The following is a 25864-nucleotide window of genomic DNA, read 5'->3' as shown; positions in this document are numbered from 1 at the left end:
CTCAGGCGAAATTTGATTGGCTGAATATATGGCAGCCATCTTGGATGGTACACACACACAGCTCTGCGTATTTCGAACATCGAATACATTGCTGTTAGCGCTCTAGTATTTTTATTATATCTCTATGCTCTATCTACGGCTCTGGAATCAATATGAGTTTACTGCCCTCTACAGTATTACACAATGACTATGACTACCAACACCATGACCACCGCCCGGACGAAAGCCAAGCAAGCGAGACTAGCATGCTTGCCCTACGATGCCGGGTGCGTTCAACAATCTCTGCAAAAAAAAAAAAAAAAAGATAATTAATTGCAGTATATAAGTTCGGAATTTTGCAGCATTCAGAGTAAAATTAAGAGTTAGTATTATGACGTGAGTAAATGCATTAAAAATAAATATTCTTGTAATTGTATCAGTAGTGTCCAGGCTAGCTAGCTAGGCCTAGCTAGGGCCTACTACTACTATAGGCTAGGCCTAGGCTAGCTAGGAAAGGCTGTGTAACCGGCTAACTCAGCCTAGGCCTTAGGCCTAGGTAGGACGCTACGGAGACCCTGGACCGGCTACTCAATTTTTTTTATGTAGGTCTAGGCCTATAAACACACATAGGGCCTAGGCCTATTTACTGTAATAAGAATGAGAAAAAATTACCTGGGGAGGACCCCGACCCCCCTTTCTTTTTTATGCGGTTCATCGATTCATTGAAAAAAAGAATAGGCCTATGTAGGCCTACAGTGTATGCAACTACTCAATTTTTTTTTCTGTATGTGCAGTACCGGTGCGCACATAGAAGGCCTATTTACTGTATTAAGAATTAGACAAATTTACCTGACTGTTTTCAAGAAGGGATAAAACCTATTTTTAAGAACTTGAAACTCGTTAAGACACTTCAGAAGTCAGGAAAGTTCATTTCCCGCCATCTAGGAATCAAAATTTTCCCAGGGAAGGACCCCACCCTCCTTTTTTTGGGGTTTTCTAGACACATTTTGATCCCCTCCTGAATTTGAACCCAGATCCACCCCTGCATAATCAATAAGATTCAAACAAGTCTAGGCATAAATAAATCCATAGTTACCAACCGCATCGTGCGGGATGGTCCCGCGTTTTAAAGTTATTTTGGATGAAATACATTTTTGGAGAAACACATGCGTGATCGTAAATTTGTCACGCATTAAGCATAAGTCTATGTGTGTTACGTATTATCACGATTTAACATTAGAAGAAACTGGTTTTTAAAAAAATATATAAATGGTCATGCCGTTTTGAATGATTGGAGAGCTTTCATTATCTCGTTCAAAAATCAGTTCACCAAGAGCTTAGAAGGCACGTATGGTCTTTCGTGTTCATTGTCACAACCAACTGTTGATTACAGTATGTGACTGAAACTGCAGTTGCCAGTTAGCATCAAACATGCACGCAGTCAGGTAAGTACAGTGACTACTTAATTCACTGACGCGTTACTAAAAATTGATCAGTATGTTATTTATTTATTTTTTTTGAGTAATGAAATGTTTATGTACTTAGTTCGGGTGCAGAAGTTAAACGTACATTGAAACTCAAATTGTATGTGGCTTTATTAAAAATATTTTTTGTTTTAATTATGTACCCAGTATTGTCAACATTTTTTTTTTTGAGTAATGAAACGTTTGTGTACATTGTTCAGGTCCTGAAATTAAATGTACATTGAAACTCAAATTGGCTTTATTAAAAATATATTTTGTATATGTACCCAGTATTGTCAACAAACACTCCCAGAAATTGTTTTAAAACAGCTTACAAATGCTCAGATCGTCAAAGCACCAGGGGCCTCTACTATTGAGCAATGATTTTCTTGCGCTGTTTTCAAACTGCACAAATACAACAAATTGCACATAGGATAGTCGTGTCAGTCATACCCATAATTTATTCAAATTTTACCCATTTACAGAGTCCAGTCATCTGATTGTTGTTGTCACTGACTAACAAAAAACATCTGGATGGGCAACAAATGTTCGTGCCGAGAAGCTGGAAGTGATTGTAACGTTAGCCAAGAGTATAAGCCAGTTGATCAACAAGAGAAGGTTACTTTCAATAATAGTAACCAGAGTTGTGCCATTCCTTTGAAGGAATCGGAAAGAGCTGTTAGTTTTTCTGTTGGAAGTGGTCATAAGACAAACTGGAAAATGTCTATTCCCTGCACTCCTGGTTCCCCTGGTGAGGAGGGCCGTTCCAAAATGATCATGATGCTGAACCAGACCAGAGATCAAATTGAAAAGTTGACGTCAGATGATAGAGATAAGAATTTAGAGGCTTTGAATGGCTTGTATTATATGGTAGATGAAGCTTGGAGTATCCCTAAGTATGGCAGAGATCTTGCATATGCTATAAGCAATGTGCTACGAGAAGAGGGCGCTCTCCTTGTTATACTCTCCAAGTGCGCATGTACCGATAAAGACATGCAAGTAGCAGGAGCGCAGCTACTGGAACAGGTTATGATCGCATCGAATCGCGATTACCTCGTTGAATGTGGAGTGGAATCCGTTGTGCAATTAGCATGTAGTAGAGAAGATCCAAAGTTGATTCAGATTGGCATGGGAATCATTGAAAACTTGTTTAAACATTCACCAAACACATGTACGCGGGTGATAGAGTACGGTGGACTTCATGGCATGTTGTACAATTGTAGGTCGACTGATACTATTACGCTAAGACATTGTTCGGCTGGGTTATGTAATTGTGCCATGTTTGGTGGGCCAATTAATCAAGAGAGGATGATTGAACAAAAAGCTCCGGAGTGGTTATTCCCATTGGCCTTCAACAAGGATAACAGTATTCGATATTATGCTTTATTAGCTATATGTACACTAGCAGCAAACAGTGATATACAACGTGCAGTTGTCAATTCTGGCACGCTAGATCTAGTGGAACCGTTTGTGACCTCCCACGACCCCATTGGCTTTGCAAAGGGTGACAAGGCCCATGCGCAGGGGAGATCGGAAGGATGGTTGCGTCTTTTGATTTCGATGTTGACATGTGAGCGCAGGGAAGCTCAATGTTTGGCTGCATTTCACTTTGCGATGGAGGCTACCATTAAAGCAGAACAAGGAAGAACAGAGGTAAGTGAAATAATTATTATTAGTGCATGAAAAAGTACAGTACAAAGCGTACGGTATAAAGCTCTATCCACACTATCAAGTTTTATATGACAAACCTCTGTGATATGCCCATATGTGGGTATGGTATGACATCATCATATGTGATGCCCATATATGGGCAAATCACAGATACGTATAAGTGTGAACAGAGCCCTTAGATTAGACTTTGAAACAGAAACTAGATCAAAGTCTGATCAAATATTTTCCGAGTCTAAAGCTTTGTCCAGACTATCAAATTTTAGTTGACAAAAAACTGTTGTATGCCCTTATATAGTCATGATATGCCTAAATAAGGTCATGATGTGATTTCATGATGACCGTATTTAGTCATGTCACATGTTTTTGTCAAATAAGATAGTCTAGACAGAGCTTGACAAATATCCGATAGTGTTTGCCCACTGTTAGGTTCCTTTTGTGGTATCGTGTGTGGAGATTTCTGACCCAGATTCATATACAATGAGCATTTTAGAAACAAAAGCAATGTATTATTTGCATAAAAAACAAAAGGTCACTAAAAAATAAAAATGAGTTTTAAACCGATGATCACATGATTCATTGATGTACTGTAATTGGTGATTTGCTAAAGGATATACAGTATAATTGTTGCTATTTTGAATTGATTTCAAGTATTTTAAAGTTTTGAATTAACTATTTTTTCTTAAAGGGAAGCATACCTCACCAGTGACAGGGTTTTTTATGCGTTTGCTTCTCCTCAGCTTTTATATCTTCTTTTGTCCTGTTGAATTTTATGCCGGAATGAATAAAATCAAATATAAAATAATTATTATTTAGTGAAAAAAGTCTACATCACCAGGATTACCAGTAACTTTCAATTATATAAACATACCATTTAATATTCTCAACTGTTATTGTAAAAAGGTAACTTTTAAAGTTACTTACTTACACTCCAGGTTTTACTAAATAGACTAGCCAGAATTATTCTGCATGCTGTCATTAGAACACCGGTTAATGACCTTATGGAATCACTTAACTGTAATTATTTAAATCAACAATGGGAATGTAATATTCTTTTAATGACGTTTAAATGCTTATCGGGCACTGTTCCTGAATATTTAACTAATTTTTACAATTTAATTGATGCTTACCATAGCATAAATACAAGAAGTAAAATTGGAACACTTTAGTCTAACCACAATGGCAAAATGATTTGGAAAAAGAAATTTTAAATATCACTTATTTATGGAATAATCAATCATCAGACATTCATAGCAATATTCATTCCCTTTCCTTACAATCCTTCAAAAATCTCATTTAATTTACCCATATGTTTTTCTTTTTTGTTTCTTGTATTTATGTAATATATTTTTTTTCTAGATATGCATTTTTCTTTTAATTTTGTTTTGTAATTTAATGAAATTTAAGATCATACCCTGGGCCTCAGAGAGGAACAGTGAAACAATACTGACTGAGTATCCAGAATAAAGAAAGATTTCTATCTATCTATCTATATAATATAAATGCCAAGAAACCAAGGTTCACAACACACAAGTTGATATTACTTGTTCTTGGAATTCCATCCTGTTTGCAATCTACAGTGATATGAATATTGTGAGGATACTGTAGGTGTACCAGTATTCATTGATTTTGCATTGCATTTGCAGTAAGCTAATTTGCATTGCAGCAAGCTAATTTGCATAACTGTTTCTGTTTCATTGATGGAATTCCCCTGATGACACTTGTGCATGATAATCAATTTGGAAATATGAATTTTTTAGCTATTTGGTTATTATTTTTTTCTTGAATATAGTACCCTGATATTTTATATTCACTTTCATTTTAAATTGAACTACTGTAGGCTAAGTTTGAATATATTAATGATATTTTGTAATTGATACAGTTTGATTAATTTGCCTAGATATTGTTATTCTTAGTTTGTTTCCATCCTGGCACTTATAAAATAGGTTACATTTGTTAAAAGATGTCTTAAAGTGTTGCCTTTGATGAATATCAATAATAATAATATTAATAATAATAGTAATTATTATTAATATAATAATATTATGGTTGTGATGTTGATGATGAAGAATGATCGATTTAATGTTTATGAAGATACAGGTAAGGATGACTATGATGATGAGGATGGTAATGATAATGATGATGATCATGATAATGATAGTGTAAAGAGTCGTGACTATGATGATTTTTTTTTGTCTGAAAATAAATACCTGTAGTTTTGTAATAATAGAAAACAATGCCTTACTCTTAACTCTCATATTTAGTTTCATATGTTCAGGTTTAATAAACATTGTCTCAAGGTCCTAATGCAATTCTCTTATAAATTTATAATTCACCGTACAGTACAGTATCGGTTTTCATATTATAAGATTAAAAGATTAAGTAAATCAAGTAAAGTGAAATTGTCACCCTCGATAACAGTATTAGTAGGTGGTATTATGATAGGATGATCGTGTGATCATTGATGACCAGTGATATGCTATGTTTCTTATGTTAGTGCCAATAATGGATGTATGTATACAGTTCACAATATCAGTTGAGGATACAAATAATGCTTATCACAATTAGAACTGGAATCTGAATTTATAAATACAGGGGGCAAAAGGTTTTATTTATTAAAATGTATAATACTGTAAACTCATATTAAGTTATTAAAATTTTAAATATTGTATTTAATTTTTATATAATGGAATCCATTGTCTAGGAGATAATGAATCTGTCATTTACAAGAAAGTAATCTTTTTAAGCTGTATTCCAATCCCAATTTTCTGGGTTTATCCTGTAATATTCCTTTTTTATGCAGTTGGGATTCTGTTTTCTCTATTAAGGGAAGAACACAACAGCAATAATTAGTCCTGCTGGATGGGATTTGTAGCATCGTTATATCTAGGGGTAGTGTATCCAGCTCATCGGTTTGATTTTATTAACTTTATTTATTTCAAAAAAATTGTCCAACGGGAACACTTTATTCCCACTTACAGGAGAAAAGTAACAAAGAACATTACATTAAATAAAGCAATTGAAAACAAATGGCCTCCTAAAGACCTGGATTTTACAAGGAATTCTTTCCCAATACTCTCCTATGACATCCCTGACAATATTTATTCCATTGTCTTTCCTGATGTTAGAACATTAGAGAACAGGGAAGTATTAAATGATAAACAGTGAATGTTTGTGAGTGCAATGGGAAGAATATTTTCATGAGTTGAAAGATTGACTGTTCCATTCAACGAAGCGGAAGCGAGTAGACTGGAACAGTCAATTATTATTATTATTATTGAAATCTAGGACTAGGCTAGAATTCTGTCAGGGCATTTTGGAAAAACAAGAGCTAAATTCTGGACAGATTTTGCGCAAGTTTGAGCTAGTTTTTGAGGTATCATCAACACAATTAAAATACTAGTTTTACAGCTGTTTACAGTAAACAAAATCTCTGATACATTGCACAATTCTAAGACAAATTCAGCAAGATGAGAAAGCTTATACCCGTAGGTGACGTGACATCATTTCATGGATTTAACCCTCTGGAAAAAGTCTTTTTAACCATTCAAAAATTGTAAAAGTTGAAGTCATTTCATATCCATAGGCAACATGCAATGGATGGAACAAAAATGCATGGTGGAATAAATTTATTTCAACGATGAGCGATGAAGTAGTCAAAATAACTAGATGTCACTTGGTACGAAATCAACCAATCATATGATTGGGATCTATTTAGGTGTGTTGCAAAATGGAATATTCTATAAAGTTGGTATCCATTCATTTTGTGTGTCATAGAGATTCATGACATAAATTGTGTTCTATTTATGAGAGTGGGAAGCAGGGAAGGGTTTGTCAGTGTTGTGATGTCACAAACCAATAATGAATGCTATTTGTTGTGTTTGAACTGGTGACCTTGTCGTTAGGAGGAAAGTGCAGCAGTCCAAAATTCATTTGAATATTATATTGTAGTATGTTAGTAGGTACTTGACATTTCAGATAGCATTGAAAATTCTTTCATGTGTCTATTCAAACCTTGTAAAGTGGATCATAAACTGAAATGTTTATGGTAGACACAGGCTGTTGAATTTTAATGCCAAGTTATATATTATTTAAGAGTATTTTACGTTCACTATGTAGGCTTTTAGGAATTTATTGATTATCATTATTAATAATATATTATGATAAGTATTCATGATGATAGTGACTACTAATCTCAGGCAATTTGTATAGACATTGAGCCTTCCACATTATTACCCAGGGGGCATTTGAAAACACAAGCAATCATCAGAGTGAAATTAGACTAGGTACAATAATTTGAATACTTATTACTGTAGAAATACATCTATCACAGATTTTACTGTATATAAATAAGTTTGGTTGTACTGTATGTCCCTGGACCAGTTTTGAATCAACAAATACTGTATTGATTATCGTGAGTCTTATTTAAAAATTGGGGAGAAAGGTGGACAAAAGGGTGGTTATGCCCCTTTTCCCTCAGTTTTTAAATATTCAAAAATCTGTATCTTGTTAACCTGAGAGTTTCGTCAAATTTGCTTTTTGTGTCTTAGAAAAATCAGTTGTACAACATATAATTTGTTTTCCTCCAGAGCCAGAGCCTGAAAATGGCTCACATATTTGTGCAGGTGTGTCAATTCAATTCTGAATTATAATATCTAAAAACTGCATTTGATGCGGCTTATTTATAGAGGCATGTTAAATGTAAAGCTTAGTGCTAGATTGAAGAGAAAGAGGTTTAAATACTGTAAGTACTTCTGTTGATTGTTAAATTATTCATGTATTCATAACTGTATACTGTAGACATTGTCAGTTACTTTAATCTCAGAAACGCATCAAGTGTTGCAAGTCAAACAATCCAATGCATGAATAGATTGCAGTAAATATTACACAAGAATTATCAAATTATGATAATTTATCTGTTTGCAAAAATTTATCTGCATTAATGTTGCTATAAAGGGACACAGTTCAACGCTAAGTGACAAGTAAAAACATTGCTGATAATGTCTTTGCATGTATGTCAAGCCTAATATAAAGGAATTACTTTTTTAATATTATACAGGAAAGGTTATGAGATAGGTACAAAATAGTTATATTATTGTCAGGAAATATAATTTGACATCAGAATTTATAATCATTAACATCACCATCACTATTATAACTTTACCATCATCAATATCACCACCATTTATATCATTCATGACATTGTAGTTATCATTATGTATTATCATCTTTCTTTATCATCATTATTTATTCATCATCATTCTCTGTCATCATCTTATTATCATCATTTCCTTCATCTTTCTTAATCCCACCATCATCATACATGAATGCCACAATCAAAATCATTATCATTATCATCATCATCATCATTATTATCAGCATCATCTTCATCGTTATTATCATCATCAATATTATCATATCGGCATCATTATTAGAATTTGGCCTATTTGTATTGAATGAAATGGAATACAACAAAATACTGTAGTTATGGCTAATAATGGCCATTTATATTCAGATGTGTTACTATTATCATTTGCTAAACTGTATTTTTTATATTGGGCCTTTGGGAGTCAATTATCATTCACATTTAATATTACTTCTTGCAAAAGACTAAGCTTGAGTATTGATAAAATCTATGATTATTTAAATTGGTACCTACAGTAGTGTAAAATTTAATGATTTTTTTTTTATATATTAAAGCTGAACACTGAATTTAAGTTACTCAGATTTAAGAGAGTTACATTGTATTTTTTCATTGTATTATAATGTTCTGTACATTAGAATTACTTGCTATATCCATCAAGTCTGCTTTTCTATTGAGTTTTATTTCCAAAATGTATTGATTTAATAAACAAATTATTAAACTTTTGTATAGGACTAATACAATAGTTGAACAATTTGTTGATTAAATATGCTAATGAATGTAAATTACCTTAGGCTATGTTCTCACACGGCAGTTAGCATAATCCGGATCCTGCTAACCGTTAGCTGCCGTGCATCCATGCGAGAAAATCCTGATCCGGATACCAACAATATGATGATTAAATCACTAGCCAATAAGAAACTGGAAATGGTAAACGCTTACGTGTGATTGGTTGATGATAGAAACCTCCCTCAACACGCAGGTGCTAACGGTTACCACTAACAGTTAGCTCCTGATTCGGATACTAGGGTTCTCGTGAGAACCAGGCTTCAATGTTTTTGGTTTGTAATACTGATACACAGTATTGCACATTGTACATTAGTCAATTCAAAAAACCTTAGTGTTCCATCTTGATTTTACAGTTTTTTTGTAAAATATTTTTTGGGTTTTATCTTTGTATGTAATTAGTCATTCATTTTTTTTCACATCTTGTATTTTTTTTATTATATTTGGATTGATTGATTGAATTTATTCGATGCTGAACATGCACAAACAACATAAAAATGATTTGAGGACAAGAAAAGTAAAAATTAATGAGCATCAGGAATGCCCATTAGGCTGGAGTCCAGCCCATTTTAAATGGGGTTCATGATTGTACATTAAAGAATTACATTTAAAATCATTAATATTTAAAATTTTTAAATTAGATGTAAAAATATGATACAAATAATCCCACATCAAAAATACAGTTCATTTTGTATTTTTTAAATTTTAATATGCATACTCAGTATACTTATAACATAAGTAGTGCGTTTCTTGCATAAATTTGAAAATAAATTAAAAATAGTTTTTTTTACTTCTACTGTTCATTCTATACTGTACAAAAATTTAGTATTTGGTAAAACAAAATAGTATTGGTTTGTTTTGTTCGGTTGGTTGAGCGATTGATGTTGAAAATGAGGAGTATGTACAGCATTTGCTCCAAAGATTGATTCCTACTACTGTAACGTATGCAATGGTGTCATGTTAGATGACGATCGTATTACATTCTATGCACTATGGGAATATTTAATCACATTTACTAACAATCATGTGTTTTGTTTGCTAATCAGCATGTAAAGAACTATAGTTTTGACATGGTTTCACTAACAATGATCAAAATAATCACAGTGTCTTTTTATGATAGGGCTCAGTACATTCATCTCATTCATTAATATGTGTTTACCAACCTTCACGCTCAGAGGCACTTGTAACATTTATCGAGCAGTACTGCACTGCACATGTATCCACTTCATATGCTAAAATATTACTCCTCATTCTGTAGTGGCAAGCGAGAAGAATTTTCTTAATAAGGAGCGGAATTGCCCGATTCGGGCTATTAGCGCTGAGAATTGCTTGTAATCTGGCATGCATGGCCGGCCAAACAGCTTCAAAATTAAACCAAAGTGTCTCTAAGTTTATGATCAACTGCTTAGTCGCAATTCATGGTCATGTACTCAAAACATCTTACTATTCCAGACTGTTTCTACGTGATGGGGAGTTGTTGCTCTGATAAACTAAATTTGCATGCAACCATTTTTTGTAGACACTGTACTGTATATCTGGAAGCAGCTACAGTATGTAGTAGGAGTAATTTTAAGAAATGATATGTTTGCCATTGGCTATGGAATGATGGATTGTTTTTTTTACAGTACCTCTATAAATCTATAATTTAAAATAATCACCTTTTTTCCTTTACTGTAATTACTATGGCATTCATTTATCTAGACCTGCGTTTTGTGGTAAAATTTATTGGTCAACATACAATACAGTATAGGTACCATGTCAGGAAGCAGTTAATGCAGCAATTGTGGTTGCACTTTCAAAATCTGGGCTCAAATCCTATGCGGTCCATTTCATCAAGCATTCTTAGGCAAGGCATTATTGATTACCTGTCCACACTGAGTATTAAAAGGTACCTAGAATTATTATATAGAGTGGCATTAAATGCATTAGTGGAGCAGGATTTGCTCCTCAGGAACACAAGAAGCTTGCTCATTGGATATTTTTATCAATATGGATCGGTAATATCGTGTAAGCTCTTAAACACAATTTGTTTATTATTAACCAAATAAATAACATTATACTTAATATATGTTGCCAACAAATAATGATACTGTAAACATCACTAATTTTGACATACTGTAAGATTAGTATTAGTTGTTAGTTAGTATCTAATTACCCACAATTCATGGTTGAATGCTAGAAGCACCTTGCAATCCGTTATCAATTGATATGGCCTTCATAAAAGCTGGAACATCTGCCAATGACCAACCAAGATTATCGCAGGTAATCTTGCCACTAATGCTTATGCGGACCATTATAGTTCCTAATAACGTCTTCAGATAAAATCGCATTAGCTTGAGTGGTAAAGCAAACTAGTAGAAAATTGCTAATAATTGCTGTGATTTCTTTGTATGGAAGGTTGTAGAAATAAGTGCAGTATACTGTACCATAAATAGTACAGTACAATAATATTCAAAACATCAACACCAAATATTCAATATACAGTAATGATAAAGAACAAAATAAATTTATTTTTCTTTTTCACCCAGTTACAAATATTTAATTATAAATTTTGTCTAGGGCCGTGGGGACCTGTGTCAGCTGCAGTGCAGTGCCAGTACCAACATGTAACGGATGCGTTGTTCCTTAATTTGTTTAACTCTCATGCGAGGGTTATTCGAGGAGCAGAGTGGACTGACTCTTATTAAAATCTGATGCTGGCCGCGTTTGAACCAGGGTCTTCAGCCAGTGGCGTATCTAGAAGTCTTGAAATGGGGGTGCTGGTAGGGTGGAGCGAAGGTGAAGTGGGGTCCAGATGATCAGTTGAGGGGCGCTAATTCGCAAAATACTGTAATTTTAGGTGATTTTTAATTACTTGACCGTGAATTCTGAGGGATGACTGGGGAGGGGGCACAAGTAATTCTTGGGAGCGTGCGTCCCCACCCATTCCCCTACATATGCCACTGTCTTCGGCACAAGAAGCAGCAACATTTACATTTCCACCAATATGCTCAACTCAGGATGTAGGCGGCATACTGTACACACATTAATAAGAAAGTGGTAAATAGATTTAGATTAGTCATGGCCATTTCATTAGGTGTAAGTAAAATGTAATAATGTATTTTCCTACATTTCCAGTCTGCTGTACTGTAATTACAATACATCCCTTTGGTCTACTTAACTAGTGGTTTATCTATCACATCCTTTGTACACTTTACACCACTGGCATATAGCCTTTCATTAATTGGTGTATACATGTATTATTATTGTACTATACTGTTGATGCAGGTATTTCCTGTTTTAGTTGTAGGAGCATATTAGAAACTGATTTTAAATTGGAATTGAAATATATAAAATAAAAATTTACATTGATAATGTGTAAAGATAAATTGATTTGGTCCTTAAATCTCATTTTTAACATTTAGCTGCAGTTATTGTGAGGAATATGTAGGTGATAGATACTTGATCCGTTTGAAAGTGCATAGGAGTGAATGTTATATGTGCTGTACATGTGCACAATCATTGACCATTGTTTATGCAGTAGGCGAGCTTAGTTGCAGTACAGTATGTCTATGTCTAATAGTAATAGCATCCCATGCTTATCCTAATTACTGTAGACAGTTTCGGTAGTAGTATGCATTGGAAGAGCATAAGCATGACAAAATTTGCTTGAGTTCAGTGATTAATAGCCCATGCTTAATTCTAATTAGCTAAGTACAATCTTTCTACAAATTGGCTTTCTATATTTATGCATAAATTAATAATGCTTCTGTGTGACCTTGTCATCTCTGTAATTTCACTTGTGCTTGTCACCAAAAGTGACAACATCTGACATCAGTACGATTACTTTCAATTCACATTATGCAACATATTGCTGGTTATAACACATACAACGGTGATGAACAATTTCACTAGCTTAAGTGGAATTAATTGAATATTACAGTACGTAGGTCTTGTTTGCATCCATACATTGAATATTGTATGCCATCGTCAGTGTCATTCAAATAGAAGTCCTGCAATTAGTAATGATATTCAACAATTTGAGCCCTCTATTATATCCTTCAAAATTTATATGCACTTTTCTATTAGTTGTAGTCTTTAATTTTGGTAATGCAATATGGATGCCTACTAGTCGGACCAAAAAAGTAAAAAAAAATATTTATATTTCCAACTTTGTGGAACTCCATACCAATCTCCATCAGACAGTGTGTTACTTTAAACTCTTTTAAAACCAAGCTAAAGACCTTTCTTTTCCTTTAAGTTTTTTATTAATTTAATATGACATCCTTATTCTGCTTTTTATGTACAGCACATTGAGAGATTGCTTACTTGCACTATAAGAATAAACTATTATTGTTATTATTATTATTATTATTATTATTATTATTATTATTATTATTATTGTATTTCACAAACATTTGAATTGGGCATTATATGTTCCAAAATATCTCAGTTTAAAGTAGCCCAAAATTACACACTTTGTCTGTGCTCTTAACCCAACTGATCTTGGTCAGAATTTAGTTTCGACCCCCTTTAAGAACCTAGTCCCCACCCATGTGGCGAATCCTGGCTACAGTACTCCACTGTATACAGGGTAATTTTCCACAGTACCTGAACTTCAGTGCAAATTGCGGTTGCTCAACTGAAAGCAGGGGCGGATCCAGAAATGTCCAAAAGGGGGGGGAGCCGAAAGTTGGGCCGATTGAGACAATACTGTTGTAGGTGTCCGGAGAATGCCCCGCGAATCTTTTGTGTTCTAGATGCCCGAACATAACATTTGAGGCATTCTGGGTTATCATTTTTTCTTTTTCTCTTTCTTTTTTCTCTTTTTTTTTTTACCTCCCAAAATCCGCCCTTGGAAAGGCACACTAAAAGATTATCTGGATGACTAAAAGACTTGCATCTTTATAGTATATCTACATCCCTGCAGCATGATTGGCATCATCTTTTAGCATAGAATACTTTATTAACTTTACTGGAATGAAATTAATATTCCTGATTGAAATACAGCACCAAATGAATAAAAGAACAGATTAAAAGTATGTCTGGTCTCAGTATTTCACTGTCTGCTTAAAGTAGGTATTGCAAATTGACTCTACCTTAATGCAATCTTTCACTACAGTGTGGTCTATATTGTCGATTGATTTGATGCACTGTGCATTAGTAATTATACTACATGGAACCTTTAACAAATCACTGTGAAAGGCTTGATTTACTTTCTGGCACTGCCTTGCCTAATTAATGGCAGGCATGATGTTTTATGCTTATTGTATATTGTTATGATAATGTTGATGATACCTTTTAGGAAGATTAATGTTGATGATGAATTTACTTATATACTAATGAATGCGTTCTATTTATTTAATTATGGTTATTAGTAAGCCAATCATATGTCAATTCATAATAATATTAATAGTATGCTGAATATAATAGTGATAAAAAGCTTTTACCCTGGTTTACAGTAGTTGAAATGTACAAATTGATGTTTTCAAAATTAGAGTATTGCTATTGATTTGGTGAATATGACATATGATAATGGTATGATAATAACCTCTACAATACTATGTCATAATTATCATACAGTTATTTTAATTGTGTTGTTTATTTTTGGTAGGTAAAACAAATATTCTGATAATAAATATTTGTAATACTATGTTAAGTTTTATTATAAATAATTCATATATGAAGTGTTAATGATAAGTATATAAATTTATATTTAAACACTCGTAATAATTATTTTAATTTCTATTTTAAATCATTTACAGTATTATAGAATAGGGATTAATAGTGATTATATTTATGGTAATTGATATTTAATGTAAATTATTCATTTTTTATATCTCAATCCACAGATTTTCTATGTAATTGGTGTAATTGAACCTCTTCGTAAACTAGCAGCATCCAATACTGAGATTGCATCAACGCTCGCTCAGCAAGCGTTAACCGTCATTGGTGAGGACATCCCTCACAAACTCAGTTACAATATCTCAAGTTGGTCCCTTGATGAAGTCGGGCTCTGGGTTGACAGGAATGGATTTGATGAATATTCGGAAAACTTCAAGAAAAATAAGGTTGGTTTCAAAAGCCTAAATAATCTTAATAAATGTACAGCATAAACTTGATAATATTAAATAATATTCTGGCTGTATAGAGCATGTGAGGCTCAGCAAGGCCTTTATGCACTTTGTGTAACTGATTTATGCCATTTAAAAAAAATTAGGAATCCCTGTATAAAAGTAATAGAATAGTTTGTCTTGTTACATACAATAGGGATTTACAGAATTCTAACCCAAAATTGCTGTCATTATTTAATCATTGTTCTCTCTCTCTTGTTTCTTTTATATTCAGTTTTTTTTAAATTTTCAATTTATGTTTATTTTTTGTTTTAAATGTAATTTTGTCATTTAACCTTGACCACAATGAGTGTGTCATCCAGAATAATGGATGTTATTGTATGTAGCATGTGACTCAACATAATAGATTAGGTGGAGTAGGTGTGCATTGTGAGTATTGTACTGCAATATTACAGTGTAAGCTAAAGAAAAGACCAAATATTTATCTGTAATTTACTTTGCCTTTTTTAGGGATTAATCAAGTAAGCATGGTATGACTAGATATCATCTTCGTAAAATTATTCCATCATCACATGATCATGTTGCCTGGGTACGTGACATCTCCATGGATAATAATAGATTGTGAGATCGTGATCTTATGTGCTATTGTTGTGAGGTCATGAACTTAAGACCACAGTCTAGTTTTCCATGTATTGACTGAATCCCCCTTGAGGTGTCAAGCTATACACTGGAGCCAGTATCTTCTGAATATTCACTTACAAAATTCAGGAACATTGATTTTTGTTGCCAGAGATATTAAGTCTGAGTTGATTTAGTTAATGTATGATAAAACGAAGGCCACATAAATTTAACTTGATACATTTTAATACTTAACGGGATACATTTTAATACTTAACGGGAGGGGAGGTTTCTTTTCCAAGAAGATTGACCAAACTTGGCTGATGGATCAGGGGCTCCCTAGGGCCCCACTGGGGTCCAGGAGCAAAGCCCTGGTGCAGGGGGAGGCGATCTGGGCATTATTAACAGTATGTCAATGACATTTAAGAGGCTGTGAGTAGGTGAATGAAAATATTCTCAGTATTTGTACCTGTAATATGATTTCAAATTGCAAAAATTTGAATAAACATTAGAAATTTTCAGTTTGAAAATGAATTGCATTTAAAAAGTTATTTTATTAAAAAAAACTCAATTTAATGATTTTTTTTAAAACTATTAGAATGACCACAAAATACAACTTTGATATTACACTGTGTATCAGCAACACATGACATGATTGAAATTAAATATTCTAACTGGACTCCCAGCCCCCCCCAGTATAGGAGCCTGTTCATTGTTCATCTGTCTATCCGTCCGTCTATGTTTACTTATTCAGTTGTACAGTATAAATACTGTAATTTACAATGATTGGAAACTCTCGTCTGTTGTTTGTGGTTTTTTTTCCTTTGTGGTTCATTATTCTTTTGCTACTTGGGTATGAATAGCTGGTGGATATAAATTTATTTAATCCCCATAAATCTCTATTCAGGCTGTTTCCATCTATATTCACTGACATTTCATCTTGTATTCTGTATCAGGGTTTCAACGAGCAATAAATTATACAGCATTATTTTTTTTAGTATGTTAGCCTTCTTACAACATTATGTATTAATACTACAGTATACTCACACATACGACACATTAGTAACATTCAGTAAATGAATAATTAAATTTATTATGTCAGCTTGGTGAGAACCAACAAATGCATTGATTATTTTTGAATGAAAATAGAATGAATTTTACTCAAAATAAAGAGAGGAATGCCATGATTCGATATCAACTGTAGTGGGTCATCTTTAGGATTGATTTCTGAAGATGACCCAGTAGAGGTCGAACGGCCAATCATTGCTGGTTTTCTGTGGACGCTATAGTCACAATAGCTAACCCTCCTCTTTGGATAACCTTTCTTGCCCCCTTTGGACCATAGGTCATTAATTTCTTCTAAAAAATCCAGGATTTGCCACTGAATTCTCATACAGTATTCCTAGTTCCTGATGTCACTAGGAGTGTTAACCAAAGTCTGCAAATTTGATATTTTTGGAAAAGGTTAATGGCTGAATGTTGGGATTGTGTTCCTGGCCTTTGAATGATTCTAATCATTGATGCATTACATCAAAGTGGTTTCATTATTTTTCTTATTTTGTTCTTTATTATGATATTTATCCTCGTTTTGTATGTTGTTATTAGTAATTTTGTTTTATGAAATGTTTTGTTCTATATCAATATTTATGATGTTTTTAGTTGTTTTTTTTTAAAGATATTTGTATAAACTAATGCAGAGCATTGTATTATCTTCATTTTTTTTTTTTTTTGAGATAATAGAGAATATCTTATATTTTTCAAATTCTGCATTAGTTAATGCATCTCCTGGATTTATGGAGATTTATTACTTATATTGAAATGATAGAATTCTAAAAATAAACTACTGTAACACTGTTTTTCCTTTTTTTTTTACTTCTTTCTTGTCTATAAAATTGATTAGGTGGATGGGCATCTGCTAATGACAATATCTACTGACGAGCTGAAGGAAGATATTGGTATCTCAAGTAGAATCATGTGCAGGAGGTGTGTATGCTTAAAAGAACTACTTATTCCATTCATTTACCATTAAATTAATTTATTTTAATCAGTATTTTTGAGCAGTTTTTTTAAATTTAAATTGTAATGAATTACTGTAGCCAAAAGGAGATCAGTATAATATTTAAATCTTCTTGCTTTAATGAATGCTTAACATTAGGAAGCTGCCAGGAAGGGGTACTTCCCAGGAAGGGAAACTTCCCCAGGGTATTTGTTTTTAGGGAATTCCCCCAGGGAATTTATCTGGGCACTTTCCTATTCAAGACACTTTATCAAGGTACTGTAATACAATTAGGGACCAGGAACGTAACAAGTTACAGTGTTTCGCCTTCACAAAAATTACTCTTCAAATTATAAGAATCCAGAATATAAGCAAAATACTATTTCTTACATACTGCTTAAATATGTTTTGTAGTCAAACCTATTTGTTGAATTTCCAACCAAATTTCCCTGTGTTAATAATTAGTGCTTTTTACTGCTATGTCAAACTTCATTACCAATTTAATGAGAGTACCCCTAAGTAGTATGTAGAATACCAATGTCTTTTTCTTAAAAGATTCTTGTTAATGCATCTAACAACACATTAGTATTCTAAAGGTGGTCTAGTCTCCTTACTAAAGACCAACATTTTGCAATCATATCAACAGCTGTGAAAAAAAAAACCTCTTGCTTGATGGACTTTAACCTTTTTAAGCTTGTCATTAAATCACTGTTGGTTTATACAATTATAGTACCATTTTTTTTTATTACTGGCCTTACCATAGTAACCTACCTCATGAAAATGTACAAAGTATAATTACTTTATATTAAATTCTAAGTACTTAGGTCTACTTATTTACAATAGTTGCCCATTTTTTTCATTTAGCAATTCTCCCATATGTTTTCTATGTAGTGGTTTTGTCCTATACTGTATGTATACTTGTTGTTGTGAAAATCGTCTTTTCTTGCATGAAGTTGGAATAATTTTGATGATTTATTGAAGGTGTTTTGACTATTAAAAAGAATGTTTCTTCCTCAATAAATGTTAAAGTAATACCAACCACTTCCTGGTAATTCTAAGAAATCTAAGAGATGCTGTACGCTTAGCTTTATTTATTTTTAAGACCAAAGCACATAAAATATACAATAGACATAGAATTAAGAATATATTCTTTAATAAACGATAAGCAGGTAATACTAGGAAATCTAAGAAGTAGGCTTCAGTCTGTTATTTACAAGATCAAACTACTAGAAGACAGAGAATTAATAGAACATGTATACTTCCTCGATAAATAGGTAATGCTATGATATAGGATTAACCGGTAGTTCGGTCTGAACTTGGTAAAGAATATCAATTACACCAATCATTCAAAAGTGATCTTAGTAAAATTATGCAAATATTATGAATTTGCAGGAGATGGTTTTTTTTGCGGGAGATTCTTTGTTGTGGGAGTGCGATAGGTCATTCCGATTTCTGGACGACTCCTGCATCCTTTATGTGTACATGAGCTATATTGCACAAACAACCAATAGCTAAAATGTCACATTGGAAAGAGAGTGCACTTAACTTTTACAGTAGAGCCCCAAATTGAAATAAGTAATGTAGCAAATGCAATTGAACCAGCGACCAAGACCTTAAAGGGCCTCCACGGTCCAGCGCACACACAGTAGCTACCACCAAGTATAGCAGACTGAGCTAAGCAGTTCTCTGAACTTGATTAACTTTGGGGCTGATTTTTATAACATGAGTTGTGATCCAAGGTTTATAGTTCTAAATTTAAATTCACATATTTTATTTCTGTTTCATTCAATGAATACATATGTATCTGCAGAACTGTGTGGTCGATAATCTAACCAAACACAATAGATGTAAACTTTCTGCAAGCTTTCATTCAGGGGCGGATCATGGGCATGCGCAGTTTAAACTACGTATTGGCTTATTATCGACAGACAGTTCCACCGATATAATAAGCAAACCGGATGAAAATATGTTGTGGAGAAGATAAATAAACTTGTGTATTTGAATGAATACATATAGAGTTGAATTTTGTAGTGAAATCTTGAATGAGTAATTGAATGCACTGTATCATTAATAAATGATAAATGTAAATTAATACTAAATAGTGATTGCAAATCAATTCATATTTTGGGTTTTTTAGTTTTATAAATTTATGAATAAATAATACTCAAAATTTGTTTTATTTATACTCTCTATATTTTATTTATTAATTAAATAAATTTATATATTTTTTGCTCTTATTTAGATTTTTACGGGAATTGTCAGTACTTAAAAGTAATTCTTACAGTGGTGATCGAGAGCTTCATGAATGGCTGAAGAACGTTGGTGCCGAGTACCCTCAATACGTACACAACCTGGTGCAATGCGGCCTTGATATGCGGCTACTGCCATATGTCACAGATGAAATATTAAAGAATGATGCTGGTATAACGAATGGAGTACATAGACTTAAAATCTTGCTGGAAGCACGGAGAATATCTGGTGGCCGAGGTATGTATGTTGGTATTACTATGATGAAGTCATTAAATCAAGGTTACCTATTAATTATTGATAAAATGAAACAAGTGACAATAATATAGCATCCAAATTTAATCTGTTAAGCAAATATTTTTCTATGCAATGTACAACCAATGTTTTTTTTTGTATTATATTTTCCAGTGGAAAGCAAATGTCTGTGTATAATATATAGAGGAAAAATCTTATCCTTGTAACAACCATGGCTCCCTCACCTAAAAGAAGTCTTGAATGTTGTTCAGTACATTCAGTACATACGATCAAATGCAACAAGTGATAATTATATACAGTAGATGCAAATTTTATCTGTTAAAGCAAATATTATTTATGCAATGTAAACACCAATGTTTTTACTTTATACCTGTATTATGTTGTTTGCCAGTAAAAGGCAAAATTATGATGTGTAACCTAGTAATAACCATGGCTCCTTCAAATAATTGATATTGCTATTTATAATTAAAACTTTGCAAAATCACTAATTTATTTTCTTCTTTGTAGTGCTTGGTTTAGAAGAATATCCTAGAGTTTTTGACAGTCCACTTAGAAAGACCAAATCTACACTCGGTCCAAAAGATCTCACTGATAGTAAGCCGCAGAAGACCCTTGATGTTTTTATCAGCTACAGACGTGCAACAGGATCTCAACTAGCAAGGTGGCCTATCAAAATTTGGTTTATTTTAGATATTGATACTTTCTTATAAATGTTATTGCTATTTCATTTATGTAGGGCCTGTAGTAAAAAAGAAAAGGCAAGTTAATGCATTATAACACACACGATTAACAGTCATATTTACTGTAATTTCAGTGATGTAATGGTAAATGAGGCATGTCGTGGCAAAATGGTTAAGTTGTCGCACAGTCCAGTACTGAGTAAATGGGCCATAAAATATGGGAGCTCAAAAAATTGCCTAAAAATCCAAATTTGTTTTTTACTCTAGATCAACAGTTTGATGTCTTATTAATCATGTCCCAAAGTATTAGTTCTGGAAGTGGTCAACAAATTGTTTATTTAACATTATTTTGATAGTTCATTCTATTAAACAATGTATGCACAAATAAATTTAAAAGGCAATTACTCAAAATCATGTTTATCTTGACAATAAGAGTGTGGTACTTTCACTTTATAATAACCGAGGCTTGAAATGTCCAATTTCAATGAATGACCCCTTGTATTAAAGATCACATACTCAGGTATCTGAAAATACCAATAAATTAAATTTCAATTTTTGCTACAACTTAGCCATTTTGCCACAACATGCCTCAAATTAGAGAATATTAATATTCATTCCTCCAAGGGATCAGTGGGAGCAGTTAGTGGAGTGGTTACTATTGTTACGGTACTATACTCTGAAAAGTAAGGACGGAAGTTCAATTCCCACTCTGGCCAGTTCCCAATCTTCCCAGGAGCATAAAGCGAGGCTTTTTTTATACCTTGTTTCGCACACTTATTATATTTAAAGATCGTCAGGGGAGGGTGGAAAAAAAAATAAACATAAAATTTTGTGTTCTTATTTAGCAAATCATTTTACCAAAAATGTCCAAACAAAGGAGAAAATAAAAAAATACAATGTTATTGGTGAATGTAAACAGTATAATAATGGGATGGTGAAATGCTTTAAATTTATATAATTAGGAATTATATAAATAGGGCGTAATAAAAATAAAGAAAAGTTTTATTTTTTTCTGGAATTTCCATTTTTTTATGGCGGTGTGCGCTAATTGGCCAAATGTAAAATTTATATTTTTACATTTGTCAATCATTATTATTGTCAGGTGGCAGGTTCGCTAAACAAGAAAAAAAAACTCATTATCAAATCCAAAAGCAAAGTTGTTCGAAAGCTGCATTAGTGTAACATGTGGTAGTGGCATATTATAGGATGCTGAGGGTCACCACTTCAAGATCAGAAATTTATTTATTTATTTTTATTTATTTATTCTTTATACTGGGTTACCTCTTCAGTAAGAAGTTACTGTTCTCCCAGAGGGCCCAGTACACATAAAACATTAAAATCTCAAGAAAAACAACACAGAACATCCAAAAAGAAACAAACACAAATTAAGTAAAAAATTACCTACCCTCCAATTTAGAAGCCTTATTGTGAACATCACTTGTGTTCCTGTGCAAAGGGCTTTACCTATGGTAGTCTCCCTCTTCCCAGTATGATAAATGCGTACCTGGTAAACTCAAACTCATGCTGATTACTAGCTGCATTTGGTATTTCCGTCCCCATGGAGCGGGGTAGGGTGCTCCATAGTTGTTTACACCAATGACCTGGCTAATGTTGTTAAGTGTATAGGCCTTGCTTGGCATAATGCGATATATTAAATCTTGAATATTATCATTATTTTTGGGGTTTTTTTAAATATCTCCTTTACCAGCCAATACTCACCTTAGGTGACTAGTCACTTTAGGTATCAACAAAAGCTCTGTCCACACTATCAAATTGTATGTGACCTGTGAATGTGATATGACCATATTTGGATGTAATATAAAATCACCATTAACCAATCACAGGATTCAGATATTTTATTTCAATAACATAGAAATACTGTCATCAAATTGAGAAGGCTGCTAAACGTAATTTCACAGTAGAACTGGAAGAAGCTTTGTTGACATAAAAAATTTTTCAATACATGTGATCAGTGTTAGTCTAACAACTTGGTACATTTCTTCTTGATAATTTCTTTTACAGTCTACTAAAAGTCCATTTACAACTGCGTGGGTTCACAGTCTTCATAGATGTTGAGAAGCTTGAAGCTGGAAAGTTTGACAACAACCTTCTGAACAGTGTGCGTAGTGCAAGAAATGGGATTGTCTATGAGTTAGGCTAAGTCATGGCTGGGGTTTGTAAGGGTATGCAATGACAACATGCCCAGAGTTGACTACCACAGGGATTGTCTATGAGTTAGGCTAAGTCATGGCTGGGGTTTGTAAGGGTATGCAATGACAACATGCCCAGAGTTGACTACCACAGGGATTGTCTATGAGTTAGGCTAAGTCATGGCTGGGGTTTGTAAGGGTATGCAATGACAACATGCCCAGAGTTGACTACCACAGGGATTGTCTATGAGTTAGGCTAAGTCATGGCTGGGGTTTGTAAGGGTATGCAATGACAACATGCCCAGAGTTGACTACCACAGGGATTGTCTATAAGTTAGGCTAAGTCATGGCTGGGGTTTGTAAGGGTACGCAATGACAACATGCCCAGAGTTGACTACCACAGGGATTGTCTATGAGTTAGTCTAAGTCATGGCTGGGGTTTGTAAGGGTATGCAATGACAACATGCCCAAAGTTGACTACCACAGGGATTGTCTATGAGTTAGGCTAAGTCATGGCTGGGGTTTGTAAGGGTATGCAATGACAACATGCCCAGAGTTGACTACCACAGGGATTGTCTATAAGTTAGGCTAAGTCATGGCTGGGGTTTGTAAGGGTATGCAATGACAACATTCCCAGAGTTGACTACCACAGGGATTGTCTATAAGTTAGGCTAAGTCATGGCTGGGGTTTGTAAGGGTATGCAATGACAACACACCCAGAGTTGACACACCATAGGGATTGTCTATAAGTTAGGCTAAGTCATGGCTGGGGTTTGTAAGGATACGCAATGACAACACGTCCAAAGTTGACTACCACAGGGATTGCTATAAGTTAAACTAAATTTGTAAAGGTACGCAAACAACACACCTAGAGTTGACATACTGCAGGGATTACTACAAGTTAGGCTAAGTCATCCACAGGGATTGTCTATGAGTTAAGCTAAGTCATGGCAAGGGTTTGTAAGGGTATGTAATAACAACACATCAAGAGTTGCCACAACACAAGGATTGTCTGTGAGTTAGGCTAAATCTTGGCTTGGGTTTGTAAGAGTATGCAATGACTACACACCCAGAGTTGACATATCACATGGATTGTCTATGAGTTAAGCTGAGTCATGGCTGGGGTTTATAAGGGTACGCAATGACAACACGCCTAGAGTTTCAATACCACAGTGATTGTCTATGAGTTAGGCTAAGTCATGACTGGGGTATGCAAAGGCAGCTCACATAAAGATGCCATGCACTTGATGATTGCGTATATGAGTTAGACTAAAACACAGCAATTGTTTTATTTACAGTCGATGCTACCCAATCGATTGCAAATTGGCTTGACCATTTTTTAACCTAATTGCTTTATGTAAGCAATGCCCATTAAAAAGAAAAATGTCACTGTGCTATTCAACTTTCCCATTTATTTGCACTATTTTATTACTAAATTAATGTATATATACATGGCTTAAGTAACAAATGAAATTTAATAGAATTGTATTAATAAAAGGAGATCAGATTAGCAGTTAAAATAGCAATATAAATGTGAGAGATAATGTAAGGATTGTATTTAGATTCAATTAATGGTGCCTCTATTGCAGATTGAGGTGCGTAGCCATAATGACTTCATCATTTTTAGAGTAGAAGAAAAATTATGTCTTGTTTCCTTTTCCATTCTCATTCTAGGAGGTAGTAACAGCCATGGAGAGCAAGTGTAACATCGTTCCTGTCACCGACAATTTCCGGTGGCCAAAACCTGAAACTCTACCAGAGGACATGAGGGCCATATGCTTCTTTAATGGAGTCAAGTAAGTTATCTATCTATAACTTGGTTCAAAATGTCTATTTATTGTGAATTTATAATTATTCATTTTTCTAGAAGTCTCAACATTCAAGGCATCATTGATATACATGGGTCATTCAGAGTAATACCAATTACATAGTCAACTCTCACTTAAAAACCAGGCTTCACAGGAATGCGTTTTCTTGATATGTTGTACAACTGACATTCTAAGACACAAAAAGTGCTTTAAAAACATAAGAAAAAAATTATACTTTTAAAATGCCACTCTTATGAAATGTGATCTGTCTCTTATACACATCTAGATGTGTATAAGAGACAGGGGTACGCAATGACAACATGCCCAGAGTTGACTACAACAGGGATTGTCTATAAGTTAGGCTAAGTCATGGCTGGGGTTTGTAAGGGTACGCAATGACAACATGCCCAGAGTTGACTACCACAGGGATTGTCTATGAGTTAGGCTAAGTCATGGCTGGGGTTTGTAAGGGTACGCAATGACAACATGCCCAGAGTTGACTACCACAGGGATTGTCTATGAGTTAGGCTAAGTCATGGCTGGGGTTTGTAAGGGTACGCAATGACAACATGCCCAGAGTTGACTACCACAGGGATTGTCTATGAGTTAGGCTAAGTCATGGCTGGGGTTTGTAAGGGTACGCAATGACAACATGCCCAGAGTTGACTACCACAGGGATTGTCTATGAGTTAGGCTAAGTCATGGCTGGGGTTTGTAAGGGTACGCAATGACAACATGCCCAGAGTTGACTACCACAGGGATTGTCTATGAGTTAGGCTAAGTCATGGCTGGGGTTTGTAAGGGTACGCAATGACAACATGCCCAGAGTTGACTACCACAGGGATTGTCTATGAGTTAGGCTAAGTCATGGCTGGGGTTTGTAAGGGTACGCAATGACAACATGCCCAGAGTTGACTACCACAGGGATTGTCTATGAGTTAGGCTAAGTCATGGCTGGGGTTTGTAAGGGTACGCAATGACAACATGCCCAGAGTTGACTACCACAGGGATTGTCTAT

At 34.0% G+C, this 25864-nt stretch overlaps 1 protein-coding gene across 1 annotated transcript in view; it reads left to right on the top strand.

Annotated features, from left to right (window-relative positions):
- Nucleotides 1-197: 197 nt before the first annotated feature.
- Nucleotides 198-25864, top strand: part of LOC117121901 (sterile alpha and TIR motif-containing protein 1-like) — a 29095-nt gene continuing 3428 nt past the window's right edge. Inside the window, exons 1-8 of the mRNA XM_033267296.1 lie at nucleotides 198-375; nucleotides 1928-3095; nucleotides 14871-15089; nucleotides 17611-17693; nucleotides 19949-20193; nucleotides 20716-20869; nucleotides 22911-23016; nucleotides 24713-24834. Coding sequence (XP_033123187.1) covers nucleotides 1977-3095; nucleotides 14871-15089; nucleotides 17611-17693; nucleotides 19949-20193; nucleotides 20716-20869; nucleotides 22911-23016; nucleotides 24713-24834 — 2048 coding nt within the window. The 5' untranslated portion in view covers nucleotides 198-375; nucleotides 1928-1976. The remainder of the gene's footprint in view (nucleotides 376-1927; nucleotides 3096-14870; nucleotides 15090-17610; nucleotides 17694-19948; nucleotides 20194-20715; nucleotides 20870-22910; nucleotides 23017-24712; nucleotides 24835-25864) is intronic.

Source organism: Anneissia japonica, unplaced genomic scaffold (assembly GCF_011630105.1).
Source record: "Anneissia japonica isolate Jap-2015-1 unplaced genomic scaffold, ASM1163010v1 scaffold352_len1594369_cov220, whole genome shotgun sequence".
Taxonomy (NCBI): domain Eukaryota; kingdom Metazoa; phylum Echinodermata; class Crinoidea; order Comatulida; family Comatulidae; genus Anneissia; species Anneissia japonica.
This window is presented reverse-complemented; position numbering and strand designations above follow the sequence as displayed.